The 15,879-nt window shown below is 44.1% G+C and overlaps 1 protein-coding gene across 1 annotated transcript in view; it reads left to right on the top strand.

Annotated features, from left to right (window-relative positions):
• The first annotated feature begins 236 nt into the window (after positions 1-236).
• The window catches only part of MTAP (methylthioadenosine phosphorylase), a 53,435-nt gene continuing 37,792 nt past the window's right edge, over positions 237-15,879 (top strand). Inside the window, exons 1-3 of the mRNA XM_055428144.2 lie at positions 237-482; positions 13,715-13,801; positions 14,933-14,991. Of these exons, the coding sequence (XP_055284119.1) occupies positions 450-482; positions 13,715-13,801; positions 14,933-14,991 (179 nt within the window). The 5' untranslated portion in view covers positions 237-449. The remainder of the gene's footprint in view (positions 483-13,714; positions 13,802-14,932; positions 14,992-15,879) is intronic.

Genomic DNA, 15,879 nt, shown 5'->3' with positions numbered 1-15,879 from the left:
CCTCGCCGAGAACTTCTGGAACAAGACGGGCCTGGCTCTACAGATGAGGCCGAGCTTGCCGCGGATACGAGACGGAGCCAGAAGCGCTGCTCTTCCTTGTCGGGTTCTTGCGAAAGTTGACGGAGCGGATGAGAGTGCAAAGCACACAGTCTGGAACAGCATAAGCTGTCAATCAGCGATCCCATGATTATCACTGTCATGAACCCGTTAGCTACAACGAGGGCGGCGGGGCGGGGAAATCCACAGAGAACCGAAAGGGTCTGCAAAAGAGGCGGGAGGCGGGGGAGAGCCCCGCCAGCAGCCAATCCAGCTGTCCCCGGGAGGAAGAGGAGGAGCCACCGCCGACCCCGGGACCTGCCAGCGCAGTCCCGCGCAGCGCCTGCACCCGCGCGGCCGCTCCGTCCCCCGCCTCCATCCCGAGCGTGGCCGCGGCCCCTTCTTCGCCAGACATGTCCTCGGGTGCCACTCCCGCTGCCGTGAAGGTGAGGTTAGTCGTCCTGGCTGCTGCGATCCTCCCTGAGCTGTACGCTGCCTCTCCCGTCCGGGGGGACAGCGCCTCGGCCGTGCGCCTGGCCGGTGCGCCCCCGCCGAGCGGGGAGGGTCTGCGGCTGTTTAGCCCGGGGCGGCGAGCGAGGGACGGGAAAGCACTGCAGAGTTTGCCATTGCCCTGCCTTTGGTCTCAGCTGCTCACGCAGGGCGAAGGCACGCCCTTCGGAGAGGGGCCGCGAATCGCCACTGCAAGTACCTTTCTGAGCAGATGGCTCAGGCTGGGGCAGGGTGTGCCACGTGGGTGGGCACCCACAAGCCCCGAGGGTCTCCTCAAGCCCTGCGCCCTGCCCGACTTAAACGCTTCCGCTCTGACTTGGCCCTCTGCCCGCGGCCCACGTGGGAAAACTGCATGCTTGTTCTTTTGCAAGCTTCCGGCTTTTTGTTTGTGTTCTAAACGTAGGCCTTCTCTGCTTTGGGGACTCTTGAGAGGTTTTTACAACACCGAAATGGAGTATAGGAGTACTGGGCCGCTCCCTGTTTGGAGGCCTCTGGCTTTAAACTGCTTTGTTGTTTTTTAATCGCTAAGTCGTGTGGGACTCTTTGGGACCCCATGGACCACCATAGCCCACCAAGCTCCGCTGTCCGTGGGATTTCCCAGGCAAGAATACTGGAGTGGGTTGCCATTTCCTTCTCCATGGGATCTTCCTAACCCAGGGATAAAACCCCCGACTCCCGCTTGGCAGCGAATTCTTACACCACTGAGCCACCAGGGAAGCCCAAACTGCTTTGTGGGCAGCCTTGAACGGTGGAGATCAGTTTCCTTGTGCCCTCGGTCCTCAGGGGTCTCCGAGTAAGGGATCATTGTGCTGTGGGAGCTTTGACCAGAGGAAGGCCCTAGTTTTGAGGTTTGCAACGAATTTCCCTGGGGCTTTTAGGCACGTCTTCCTGTTGGTCCTGGGTGGGGAAAGAATGTAGAATTACAGTCCACAGAAGTAAATTAATGATCAAAGTTAACATTGCTTTCAGGCCTGACCAGCTAAGTGGACAGGTGTTAACTTGTCTGGTTTTAGACATTCTTGGCTGATGAGATAGGAAGGTCCATGATTACACATTTTGTGGAATCAGTTCTCAGTTCCCCTGGAGAAAGCAAATCTGTGGTCAGTGTGTACTCAAGTCAGAGTGGTTACCTTAGTGGGCCCTTGCAGCTATCAGACAGTAGATGAAAAGGCGGTGGGGTGGGCAGAGTTGCAGTCACATTTAAGATACTAAATTCCTTTTTCCATTTTGAAAAGAATCTTGCATTAAACAAGTATTTGTAGACTGCCTCTTCCTTATCAGTCATAGAGAACAAAGCAGAATTTTTATGAAGCTCTGTTTCATTTCAGTAAAATGGGAACCTTACTATGGGTTTTGCTGGGACATTAGAATTGTATTGTCTCTTAGCACATGGCTGAAACTTATTCAGTGGTAGCGCTTACAAGTGAGGGAGCTGAGATTAATTTTGATTATCTTTTTTCCAAAAATTAAATTAGGTTGCAGCTTTCAGTGGGCAAGCAAGAAACTATTGCCTTTCTCTTACAGGAATACACTTAAAGTGACGTTAAAAATAGAGAGGGGTGATATTTAAAACAGTCTCACTTTAACCTCCTGTGGCATTCTCCCTACCACACAGTTTCCCTGTAAAATTAGTGCAGTATGTTTAAGTGCAGAATGGGCACTGTGATTAGAACTCCGATATAAATATTGAATGATGTATATTTGATCTTGGCCAGCTGCTGAATATAAAATTAATAGGTACAAATAGTGCTGGGCCTGCCTGCTGATTTCTCTTTGGAGTCAGAACAGGTGAAAACTTTGCTGTTGCACTTCCTTCATTCTTACATCATTTCTGCCAGACTGTTGAGGCAACATCCTGTATAAAGATCATGAGACGCTAATGTCCTGAGCAAAATAAGCTAAGGAAAACCATATCCTAGCCCCAGATCATAAAATGTAGAGCTAGAATGTTCCTTAAGACCATATAACCACACATACCTCTTTTTTTCAGAGGCCCAGAAAGGTCGCCTAGAGAGTCCAGAATTACACAGTTGGACCTAGACAGTGACTGAACTGGTGTAGACGTTCCACCAGTTAGATGCCGTGAGCCATTTCTGAGCTCTGACATGTGCGGTCCCTGTGCCTTGTTTTACTGTGTTGAGAAAGGTCATGCAGCTTGAAGGAAGAGGGGGTATAAAGTGTGTTCATAAGCAAGCAGCCTCCCAAGTGCCTTCCGGACACTCTCCCACAGAATTAATAGCAGCCGTTGTCTGAGGACCTCAGAGATACCATATCCTACAGCACCAGACATGGGCAGGAGGCACGCTTAGCCACGAGAAAGGTTTGAACCAGTCTTTGCCTTTCTGAGGGGCTCCGTTAATGGGCCGTGGCTCCCTTACGCAGCGGCCCGGCTTTTACTCTGAGATTAAAAATCAGTCTTGTTTACATGATTGCTATGACAAGGAGGGGATGTGGTCCCATCATAGTTGGGTACTGGCCTATAAACAAAATGCTATTAAGGGGGATGATGAGCAAGTTATGCAGTGTAGACTGGAGAATAGGCCTTTGAAGCTCTCCTTTTTGCTGGCTGAGTGTGGACCTTACACTGAGGAGTCCTTCAATTCAGTTCAGTTCAGTCGCTCAGTCGTGTCCGACTCTTTGCGACCCCATGAATCACAGCATGCCAGGCCTCCCTGTTCATCACCAACTCCAGGAGTTCACTCAAACTCATGTCCATCGAGTCGGTGATGCCATCCAGCCATCTCATTCTCTGTCGTCCCCTTCTCCTCCTGCCCCCAATCCCTCCCAGCATCAGAGTCTTTTCCAGTGAATCAACTCGTCGCATGAGGTGGCCAAAGTATTGGAGTTTCAGCTTTAGCATCAGTCCTTCCAATGAACACCCAGGATTGATCTCCTTTAGAATGGACTGGTTGGATCTCCTTGCAGTCCACGGGACTCTGAAGAGTCTTCTCCAGCACCACAGTTCAAAAGCATCAATTCTTTGGCGATCAGCTTTCTTCACAGTCCAACTCTCACATCCATACATGACCATGGAAAAAACCATAGCCCTGACTAGACGGACTTTGGTTGGCAAAGTAATGTCTCTGCTTTTTAATATGCTATCTAGGTTGGTCATAACTTTCCTTCCAAGGAGTAAGCCTCTTCTAATTTCATGGCTGCAATCAGCATCTGCAGTGATTTTGGAGCCCCCCAAAATAAAGTCTGACACTGTTTCCACTGTTTCCCCATCTATTTCCCATGAAGTGATGGGACTAGATGCCATGATCTTTGTTTTCTGAATGTTGAGCTTCAAGCCAACCTTTTCACTCTTCTCTTTCACTTTCATCAAGAGGCTTTTTAGTTCCTCTTCACTTTCTGCCATAAGGGTGGTGTCATCTGCATATCTGAGGTTATTGATATTTCTCAAGGCAATCTTGATTCCAGCTTGTGCTTCTTCCAGCCCAGCGTTCCTCATGATGTACTCTGCATATAAGTTAAATAAGCAGGGTGACAATATACAGCCTTGACGTACTCCTTTTCCTATTTGGAACAAGTCTGTTCTTCCATGTCCAGTTCTAACTGTTGCTTCCTGACCTGCATACAGGTTTCTCAAGAGGCAGGTCAGGTGGTCTGGTATTCCCATCTCTTTCAGAATGTTCCACAGTTTATTGTGATCGACACAGTCAAAGGCTTTGGCATAGTCAATGAAGCAGAAATAGATGGTTTTCTGGAACTCTCTTGCTTTCTCCATGATCCAGCGGATGTTGGCAATTTGATCTCTGGTGCCTCTGCCTTTTCTAAAACCTGCTTGACATCTGGGAGTTCACGGTTCACATATTGCTGAAGCCTGGCTTGGAGAATTTTGAGCATGACTTTACTAGCATGTGAGATGAGTGCAATTGTGTGGTAGTTTGAGCATTCTTTGGCATTGCCTTTCTTTGGGATTGGAATGAAGACTGACCTTTTCCAGTCCTGTGGCCACTGCTGAGTTTTCCAAATTTGCTGGCATATTGAGTGCAGCACTTTCACAGCATCATCTTTCAAGACTTGAAATAGCTCAACTGGAATTCCATCACCTCCACTAGCTTTGTTCGTAGTGATGCTTTCTAAGGCCCACTTGACTTCACATTCCAAGATGTCTGGCTCTAGGTCAGTGATCACATTATCGTGACTATCTTGGTCGTGAAGATCTTTTTTGTACAGTTCTTCTGTGTATTCCTGCCACCTCTTCTTAATATCTTCTGCTTCTGTTAGGTCCATACCATTTCAGTCTTTATCGAGCCCATCTTTGCATGAAATGTTCCCTTGATATCTCTAATTTTCTTGAAGAGATCTCTTGTCTTTCCTATTCTGTTGTTTTCCTCTATTTCTTTGCATTGATCACTGAGGAAGGCTTTCTTATCTCTCCTTGCTATTCTTTGGAACTCTGCATTCAGATGCTTCTATCTTTCCTTTTCTCCTTTGCTTTTCGCCTCTCTTCTTTTCACAGCTATTTGTAAGGCCTCCTCAGACAGCCATTTTGCTTTTTTGCATTTCTTTTCCATGGGCATGGTCTTGGTCCCTGTCTCCTGTACAATGTCACGAACCTCCGTCCAGAGTTCATCAGGCACTCTATCTATCAGATCTAGTCCCTGAGTGACCTTAAAAAACTAGTGGACAACCCACAGACCCCAACTGGAAACCAGATGACAGTGAGCCTCTGTTTTCTGCCTAGAGACCCAAGGACAGGATGGTTCCCCCCTTAGTAGAACTGTTCTGAGCATTGTTGGACATAAACATATCCTGGGTCCCCTCTCCCCACAAAATGCTGGTAGCACTCCCCCAGTCATGGTGACAGCCAGAAATGTCCCCGTGGGTTCCCAGGCACCTCCCAGGAGAGCCTGGATACTTGGTTGGGGACCCCTGAGGCAGAGACTGCCTGATGAGGAGACAGCCAGGGTTGTGTTCTGAGTAGCAGAGAGAGACAGATAAGGGGCTTGTTGTTGCTTTAAGGAAGGTTTTTTTTTATTTTACTTTTGCTGGAGGTGAGAAGGTGTATAGAAACAGTGACAGATATAAATGCATTATTTCATTTGATTCTCGTAGTTGGACAGATTAAGGAAAGTCTGGGCTTACCTGGTGGTTAAGAATCTGCCTGCAATGCAGGAGACCCAGGTTCTATCTCTGGGTTAGAAAGATCCCCTGGAGAAGGGAATGGCAACCCACTCCAGTATCCTTGCCTGGAAAATTCCATGGACAGAGGAGCGTGGTAGGCTATAGTCCATGGTGTCACAAAGAGTTGGACATGACTGAATGACTAACACTTTGACCCATCAGAATAATACCTTGACTTTGCAAGGAAGGGTGGGTTAAATTAAAACCATGATGTTCTGAACCTGCAGTTATTTTGGATTAGCGCCCCACCCCAAGACCTCAATTACTTGTTCAAAGACCCATTCCAAAAATAGTCAAATTCTGCTCAATGTCACTAATCATCAAAGAAATACAAATCAAAACCACAATGAGATCACTTCATACCTGTCAAAATGACTATCATCAAAAAGTCGACAGGACTTCCCTGGTGGGCCAGTGGTTAAGAACCTGCCTGCCGGTGCAGGGGACATGGGTTCAGTCCCTGGTTTGGGAAGATTCCACATGTGCAGCAACTAAGTGCCTGCACCACAAATGCTGAGCCTTCACACCTAGAGCCCATGCTCCCCAACGAGAGAAGCTACTGCAGTGAAAGCCCACGGACCTCAGTGAAAAGTAGTAGCCCCTGCTCACCGCAGCTGGAGAAAAGCCCACATGCAACAATGAAGACACACAGCCAAAAATAAATAAATAAAGGGTCTACAAATAGCATGTTGACGGAGCAACCTAAGTGCTCATCAGCAGATGAATGGATAAAGAAGTGGGGGGGTGTGTGTGTGTGTGTGTGTATGCACAATAGAATATTAGCCATAAAAAAAAAGAATGAAATTCTGCCATTTGCAACCGTGTTGATGGACCTAGAAAGTATTAGGCTTAGTGAAATAACTCAGAGAAAGACACATACTCTTTATCACTTGTATGTGGAATCTACGAACGAATGTCTATAACAGAAAAACAGACTCCGAGAACAAGCTGGTGGTTACCAGTGGGGAGGAGGAAGGGGGTGGGGTATTAAGAGATACAGACTACTATGTATAAAATTAAAAACCAGCAAGGATATACAACACAGAAAAATATAGCTAGTATTTTGTAATAACTTTGAATAGAGTATCATTACAAAAATTGAATCACTTAGCTGGAACTCCAACACTTTGGTCACCTGATGTGAATAGCCAACTCATTGGCAAAGACCCTGATGCTGGAAAAGACTAAACACAAACGGAGAGGGAGGCAGCAGAGGATGAGATGGTTCGATAGCATCACCAACTCGATGGACATGAACCTGAGCAAACTTTAGGCAATGGTGAAGGACAGGAGAGCCTGAAGTGCTGGAGTCCGTGAGGTCGCGAAGAGTCAGGCATGACTTAGCGACTGGACAACAATGCCATACACCTGAAACTAATACTGTAGAATAACTGTACTTCAGAAATTTTTTAAATAGTCAAATTCTGAGGGATTAGGAATTAGAACTTCAACGTATGGATCTGGAAGACACAATGGCATTCATAACCATCACCTCCTAGGGTGGCTTACAGAGAAGGGCCTCCTGTCAGAGATGGAGCCACTAGCTCTCACCGTGGACCACGTTGCAGGTTCTGGACAGGCTCCCAGACAGATATTTGGCCACGCTCCCCGTACAGCTGACCTTCCAAGATTTTGCAAGACTCTGGCTAGAAGGCCTCACAGCGAGGTCAGCCCATTAAAAGGAGGACTTTTGTCTGCTGTACTTTCAGACCTGTCAGTGGTGACCAAAGCTGAAGGACTGCAGTGCTCAGAGCAGGGGTTGCCGCCAGCTGGAGCTTGGGCTTGCAGAACTCAGAGGCAGCCCGTCTCCCTGGCAGGGGCTAGTCTCACCTGCTCAGGGTTATGGTGTTTGTGAGAGTGCCTTCATGGAGTTCTGGGTCCCTCCATGTAATATTTCCAGGCTTCAAAGTGATGGTGAGTGGTTGTTGAAACCAGCTGAGGTATTGAAATCAGCTGCCGGTGCCAGGGGCCGTGCACACAGAGTAGGGATTGGCATGAACCCTTCTGACATCGTTGGAAGCAACCATTCTTGCCAGGTAAACCAACATTGACATAGAATGCTTTCACAGTCTCAGAAGAAGTCAAGCCCTCTCTTCTTTTTGAAGAGTCTGACTTGATCTGCAAGGGGAAAAAAAATGTGGGCAGAATCAACGTAATGTTCAAATCTAGCACTGGCCTTAAAAGACCAGGGGATTCTTATATCTGAACTTTAACTTAGGTAGTGAAGAAGTCCTGGCTGGGCAGAACTGACCCAGAAATTCCATCTCAGACCTTGAACGCTTCTCCTGAGCATTCTAGGGTTGCTTGGATGCATGCAATACCTTGGAGACCTGATAAATATGCCTGAGGTCGTGGATGGACTGCCCCCTCCATTCTGAGGTGGTTCACGCAGGCGCCCAGAGTTGCGTTTCCATGCTTGTTCTGTGACCGTGGTTCAGAACTTGAACCGAGCATCAGTTTCTTCCTAGCATGAAGACAAGCTTCTAATTGTTGTTGCTGTTCAGTTGCAGTCATGTCCAACTCTTTGTGACCCCATGGACTGCAGCACACTAGGCCTCCCTGTCCCTTACCATCTCCCAGAGTTTGCCCAAGTTCGTGTTCATTGCATCGGTTCTAATAGGGCAGGGTGTTATTATGGATTCCAGGGTATATTGGGAGGTAATACATCATAGTCTTTGAGTATGAAAACCAGGGTTCCTATCCCAGCTTTGGTCTTTATAATTTGCTCTTTGGAAAAATTTTTTAATTTTTGTGTTTCTGTTTCCTCTTTTATAAAATGGGTATTAACACTATAGAGCCTATTTTACAGGATGACTGTGGAAAGTAAATGAAGTAAGGCCACTGAAGCACTTAGCACAGTGACTATGATTTGTAAACGAGAAGACACAGTTCCTTTATCAAAGCAGATACTGCGTTGACCATTTGAATTTAGAGACTGGAGAGGAATGACAAACATCATCTTCCAACAACACAAGAGAAGACTCTACACAAGGACATCACCAGATGGTCAATACTGAAATCAGACTGATTATATTCTTTGCAGCCAAAGATGGAGAAGCTCTATACAGTCAGCAAAAAACAAGACGGGCAGCTGACTGTGACTCAGATCATGAACTCCTTATTGCAAAATTCAGACTGAAATTGAAGAAAGTAGGGAAAACCAGTAGACTATTCATGTATGACCTAAATAAAATCCCTTACGATTATACAGTGGAAGTGACAAATAGATTCAAGGGATTAGATCTGATAGACAGAGTGCCTGAAGAAATATGGATGGAGGTTTGTGACACTGTACAGGAGACAGTGATCAAGACCATCCACAAAAAAAAAAAGGCAAAATGGTTGTCTCACAAGGCCTTACAAATAGCTGAGAAAAGAAGCAAAAGGTAAAGAAGAAAAGGAAAGATACACCCATTTGAATGTAGAGTTCCAAAGAATAGCAAGGAGAGATAAGAAAGACTTCCTCAGGGATCAATGCAAAGAAATAGAGAAAAACAATAGAATGGGAAAGATAGAGATTTCTTCAAGAAAATGAGAGATACCAAGGGAACATTTCATGCAGATATGGGCACAATAAAGGACAGAAATGGTGTGCAACTAACAGAAGCAGAAGATATTAAGAAGAGGTGGCAAGAATACACAGAAGAACTATAGAAAAGATCTTCATGATAACCATGATAGTGTAATCACTCACCTAGAGCCAGACATCCTGGAATGTGAAGTCAAGTGGGCCTTAGGAAGCATCACTGTGAACAAAGCTAGTGAGGTGATGGAATTCCAGTTGAGCTATTTCAAATCCTGAAAGATGATGCTGTGAAAGTGCTGCACTCAATATGCCAGCAGATTGGGAAAACTCAGCAGTGGCCACAGGACTGGAAAAGGTCAGTTTTCCTTCCAATCCCATTGAAAGGAAGTGCCAAAGAATGCTCGAACTACCGCACAATTGCACTCATCTCACATGCTAGCAAAGTAACACTAAATTTCTCCAAGCCAGGCTTCAACAGTACGTGAACTCTGAACTTCCAGATGTTCAAGCTGGATTTAGAAAAGGCCCAGGAACCAGAGATCAGATTGCCAGCATCCCCTGGGTCTTTGAAAAAGCAAGAGAGTTCCAGAAAAACAACTACTTTTGCTTTATCGATTATGCCAAAGCCTTTGACTGTGTGGATCACAACAAACTGGAAAATTCTGAGACAGGAATACCAGACCACCTGACCTTCCTCCTGAGAAATCTGTATGCAGGTCAAGAAGCAACAGTTAGAACTAGACATGGAACAACAGACTGGTTTCAAATCGGGAAGGGAGTACGTCAAGGTTGTATATCTCACCCTGCTTATTTAACTTATCTGCAGAGGACATCATGAGGAACGCTGGGGTGGATGAAACACAAGCTGGGATGAAGATTGCCGGGAGAAATATCAATAACCTCAGATACGCAGATGACATCACCCTAATGACAGAAAGTGAAGAAAAACTAAAGAGCCTCTTGATGAAAGTGAAAGAGGAGAGTGAAAAAGTTGGCTTAAAGCTCAACATTCAGAAAACAAAATTGTGGTATCCGGTCACATCACTTCATGGCAAATAGATGGGGAAACAGTGGCAGACTTTAATTTTTTGGGTTCCAAAATTGCTGCAGATGGTGACTGCAGCCATGAAATTAAAACATGCATACTTCTTGGAAGGAAAGTTATGACCAATCTCGACGGCATATTAAAAAGCAGAGACATTTACCAACAAAGGCCCATCTAGTCAAAGCCATGGCTTTTTCAGTAGTCATGTTTGGATGTGAGAGCTGGACTATAAAGAATGCTGAATGCAGAAGAATTGATGCTTTTGAACTGTGGTGTTGGAGAAGACTCTTGAGAGTCCTTTGGACTGCAAGGAGATCCAACCAGTCAATACTAAAGGAAATCAGGACTAATGCTTAAGCTAACATTCCAATACCTTGGTCACCTGGTGCGAAGAACTGACTCATTTGAAAAATGAGTTTCCTGATGTTGGAAAAAGTTGAAGGCGGGAGAAGGGGACGACAGAGAATGAGATGGTTGGATGGCATCACCAACTCGATGGACATGAGTTTGAGTAAGCTCCGGGAGTTGGTGACAGACAGGGAAGCCTGGCATGCTGCAGTCCATGGGGTTGCAAAGAATTGGACAGAACATGACTGGACTGAATTGAACTGGGAATGACAGAATTACGCCACTGGTGCTTGGGAGTTTCATCCCTTAGTTGTACTTTACCGTGGAACCAGCAGGTGGCGACTTTGCCACATCTTTTCAGTGCTGGCCTCCATACACAGCAAGAAAAAGGTGAGTGATTCAATTCCCTGGTTTGGCTCAGTTGCTACACTTGTTCTGTATCCCTTATAAGATAATGGGTTTTCATAAACCACTGAAGCCATTTTGACTGGACAGGCTCTCCTTCAGATAATTCCAGTACTAGAGACCATATCCTGGCCTTTCTGAGTTGTAACAACTCTTGTTTTCACATCCAGTACTAAAATAAATGAAATCAAAAGACGTTTGCTCCTTGGAAGGAAAGCTATGACCTACCTAGACAGTGTATTAAAAAGCAAAGACACCACTTTGCTGACAAAGGTCTGTATAGTCAAAGCTATAGCTTTTCCAGTAGTCATGTACAGATATGACAGTCCATAAAAGACTGAGCTTCGAAGAATTGATGCTTTCAGATTATGCTGGAGAAGACTTGAGAGTCCATTAGACTGCAAGGAGATCAAACCAGTCAATCCTAAAGGAAATTAACACTAAATATTCACTGGAAGGACTGACGCTGTAATACTTTGACCACCTGATGTGAAGAGCCAACTTGTTGGAAAACACCCTGATGCTGGGAAAGATTGAGGGCAGGAGGAGAAAGGTGTGGCAGAGGATGAGGTGGATGGCATCATCAAGTCAATGGACATGAATCTGAGCAAACTCCAGGAGACAGTGGAGGACAGAGGAGCCTGGTGTGCTGTAGTTCATGGTGTTGCAAATATTTGGACACGACATCGTGACTGAACAACAACTAAATCTTGCTTACCAGGGCTGAGTTAATAGCTACCTAGTGCATGGTCGCTATGCAGCCAGAGTGGTATGGGCTGAAGCTTGGGGCAGCTGAGGGTGGGCTCCAGGGCACTGAACTTGAGCAAGACCCCAACTGGCATTTCTTATTCACTGCTGTGGTGCTGGGCTAGCTTGCCTAAACAGAGTGGTTTCACAGCCAAGTCATGTTTGTTTTGTATATACGAGTGTGAGTCCATTGTTAAATCCAGAATGGGAGATGCCTTAGCCTGAGGAAACAGCCAAGGCAAAGTGGTAGTATTTTTTTAAAAATTAAAAAGAAACCAAAAAACCACCCAAAGTTTCCATCCATAGCAGAATCCCCAAAAGTAGGCTGAGAGTGATTTCAGAGTCATCAGCTGAATTTGGCAGTCTAGGTGATGACATGGGCTGAACAGTTCATTACATCCCCTACCCATCCCAGCTATGATCTGTGATGCTTTGGCAGTACATAAAATGATCAAATGGAGACGCCAGCTGAAGGAAGGGTTAGGATTTCATAAAACAGTGTGATTTTAAAATTTTCTACTGAACTGGAATGATTTAAACCTACTGACTTAAGTGAATGAACACTTACATTGATTTGAAAACTGCAATACTGTCCTGGTTATAGTCTTTACCTGTGATTAACAAAGCAGAAAACGTTGAATTGCTACGGTATTTAACCTGTTGTGGTTTCAACAATGTGCCACAAGGTGGCAGCAACCTCAAAAAACTGGTTTAGCCACCTGATGTGGGAATGCTTTCAAAGTACTGTCAAATAACCTGATTTTGTAAAAATTTTAAAGTTCTTTGTAAAAATCTTACTCAATTGTGCTTTTTCTTACTGTGCTGATGTCTTTTCCTAGGGAATAGAGCTAGTGAGGTAAATGCTTTCCCACATATTAGTATAAATCTACTTGTGTAACCCTATCTGAAAATTATTTAATTTAGATATTCCATTAATTCTTACTTTGAAAATTTTTTTCTCAAGGAGCTACTTTCCTTTGTTGAATAGAAATTTTGCTCAAGTGACAATAGATTTAAAGCTATTCATTGAAAAAAGAATGCTCAGGTGACTTTTCATTAGGTTACTAGTAATGAGTCATCTCTGTAGCTTATTGCTGACAATTTAATATTTTTCCTTTAGGAGGTATCAGCCCAGGGAAACCTTGTTAATGATTTTAGCTATTTAATTTTTAGTTTACAGTTAATCAGTTATCTTTGTAATTGTTTTTGTTCATGTGTCTTAATCATCAAATTAGATTAACTCTAGAGGGTAATATCAGGTTTTTTTAATTCAGATTAATCCTTGAGGATAAGCACAATAAAGTTAATCTCTGGAAAATGCAATATAACACTTAAAAATAATTTAGGAATACAGCCTTTGAATTACTTATATTTACATATATATGAATGATAGTTGGATTTCATAAATATACATGAGGCTAACTTTCAATGCTTTTGCGTATTCCTCTGTGATCCCTTACAGCTCTGATTTTAGTGGCACAGGAAAGAAAGTCTCTCCTTTCTTTACAAGTGGAGTAATGAGAAATCCTTACCAAATGGAAATACCGGCTATTTTCTTTCCTAGTTGTCTTTTGAACATTTATTCCATTACTCATTTAATACAGATAATAAAATCGGTTAGAAAGTACTTTCTCCAACCATATTTACTTATCTTTATGTTTGGTTTTATAACTTAAACTAAAGTACTTTCCTATGCTAATTTGTTATTCAAATAGTCAGCAAAAATGTGATTTAGTCCAAAAAGGTGACTCATGCTTTGGTTATTTCTCAAATACAGAAGGCTTTCGAATTTTTGTTGAATAAATGACTGCTTTTCAGTAATGCTCAGATTTTTAAAAATAACTGAGGGCTTAGCAGGAGTGGAGAAGAACATGTAAGTATGGATAAATGAATTTGCTTAAAGTAATGAATTTGTTTCTACTGAAAAATGATCAAAGGTGGTATCTTTTTATTGTCTCCTTTAGATTGGAATAATTGGTGGAACAGGCCTGGATGATCCAGAAATCTTAGAGGGAAGAACTGAAAAATATGTGGATACTCCATTTGGCAAGGTATCCAGTTTGTGGAGACATACTAGCTTTTTTCTTTTTCCTTGCTAGCTTAGTTTTTAAGTTACAAAAAAAATTTTTAATTGCTTTTGTCTTGGCAGCACAGGGCTGCCTGCCCCAGGCGGAGAGGGACTAGGAGTTCTGCCAACTGAGACGGTGTCCCTAAGGATGCCTTGTACTTGACTACCAAGAACACAGCTTTTAAATACGCACAAATAATTTCTTAATTATATCCCTAGAAGCCAGATGCTCATTTCAAACATAGGAACCATACCCTCTAGATCAGTGCATTCAAATCAGCTTCTAATTTGGGGCCTGTTGGTCATGCCGTAGTCTTTAACAAACGGGAGGAAATATCAAATGGTCTTTTCTTAGTAAACCCTGGCTCAAGGGGAGATTTTGGGGGGACTGAGAACACAACTGCAGAACTGAATTGGAAGTAAAACATTCCTCCTTGTCTATTAAAAGGAGGCTGTTCCGTTTCCCCAGACCATGCATCATCCAGCCAGGGGGAGGGTGTCTGTCTTCTCCTAATTCCATAGGGGTACTTCCAAACATGTGGTTCCTCTGATCCTCCTACAAAGATCCCTGCATCTGGCAGTCCCAACCCAAATCCTCCTTTTCAGCCAGGTCCTTAGATTTGATCTCTTGTCCTCCCAAGTCCTGCTGTCAGCTCGCTGACATGTTTTCTTCACCTCCTAGGTTCTCAGACCTTTATCTGAGACCTAGTTAACACAGCAAATGGTTCCAGTGCTGAGTTCATAAATTCCCTGAGAGTGGCCTCCTACTCCTTTTGCATTTCACTCTCACACCTGTTCTTGAACCTGCCCAATACCCTTGACACATCTGTGTATGACCAGTCTGGCATCAGAGTCCCCAGGGGTGCTTGCTACAAATAGATCTTACTAAACCTTACATGTCTTACATGTCTCTGTGCTGGTAGAGAGGGCTCAGTAAGTACTGAGTGATTAAGTTGAACCATCAAATCTAGACTCTTACACGTCTTTAAAATATATCTTCAGACCTCAAGTTTCTATGAATCCTTCTGTAGTTGAGCAGTTGAAATGGCAGCTTTTTTGGTTGTTCTATGTATTTTCAAATCGCTGACTTGTAACCGTTTTTCATTTTGTGCAGCCTTCTGATGCCTTAGTTTTGGGGAAGATAAAGAATGTTGATTGCGTCCTCCTTGCAAGGTAAGGTATTTCAATCTTTTGAATGTTACTGCTAACGGACAGTTTAACTTAAATTCTGAAAAGAGTATTGATGCAGGTATGAGTTTTTAATGTGTTGGTGGAGCTATAGCATCTGAGTCATCTTTATCGCTTATGGTTTGGGGGTAGGTTTTACTGACTTTGGAGATTAAAGATCTTGCCCATGCCCCCTTAGTTTGGGAAAATGCTTAGAAGAATCTAATGACTGATGCAATGATTTGACTAAACTTGAAGCTCTGCTTTCAGTTCTAGCAGCAAGAGGAAATGTTTTCTTCTGTTCTTTTTTGTCTTTTATCAAGATCAAGAAAAAGTGTTTTATTCGTGACCCCTTGTTTAATAATAGTTCTGGATTTGGGGGAGGGGTTTCAGGTCCCTGAAGTTGAGTTCTCTGTGGTGTCTATACCCTTGTTCCCTTGACAAGGCTCATGCTCTTCCGTAAAGAAAGAACAAGCCATTTTTCACAGTTAGAAATTAGTGAGACTGCATATGTTAGCTTTCTTTGCTGCATAACAAATGACCGCAGATTTAGCAGCCTAAAACAGCATACATTATCCCACAGTTTCCAAGGAACCAGAGTGTGGCCACAGCTCATCTGTGTCCTCTTCAGGGTCCACATGGTCACATGGGTATATTTAAGTGCTTGTTCTTATCCGGAGCTCCAGGTCTGTGTTCAAGCTCACATAGTAATCGGCAGAACTAAATTCCTCAGGGTTGAAGGACTGAGGCTGTCACTCCTAGAGGCTGTCTGTGCCCTGCGTTGTGGCCCTCCCCATGGCCATTTCAGGAGATAGTAACTTGCTTCTGCAAAGCCAATGGGAGGTCTCTATTGCATGTTGGAAGGAGGAACCTGATCATGGGAGTGACTTCCAG

The sequence above is a fragment of the Moschus berezovskii genome, chromosome 7 (assembly GCF_049115385.1).
Source record: "Moschus berezovskii isolate FMDL1 chromosome 7, NW_MosBer_1.0, whole genome shotgun sequence".
Lineage (NCBI taxonomy): Eukaryota > Metazoa > Chordata > Mammalia > Artiodactyla > Moschidae > Moschus > Moschus berezovskii.
This window is presented reverse-complemented; position numbering and strand designations above follow the sequence as displayed.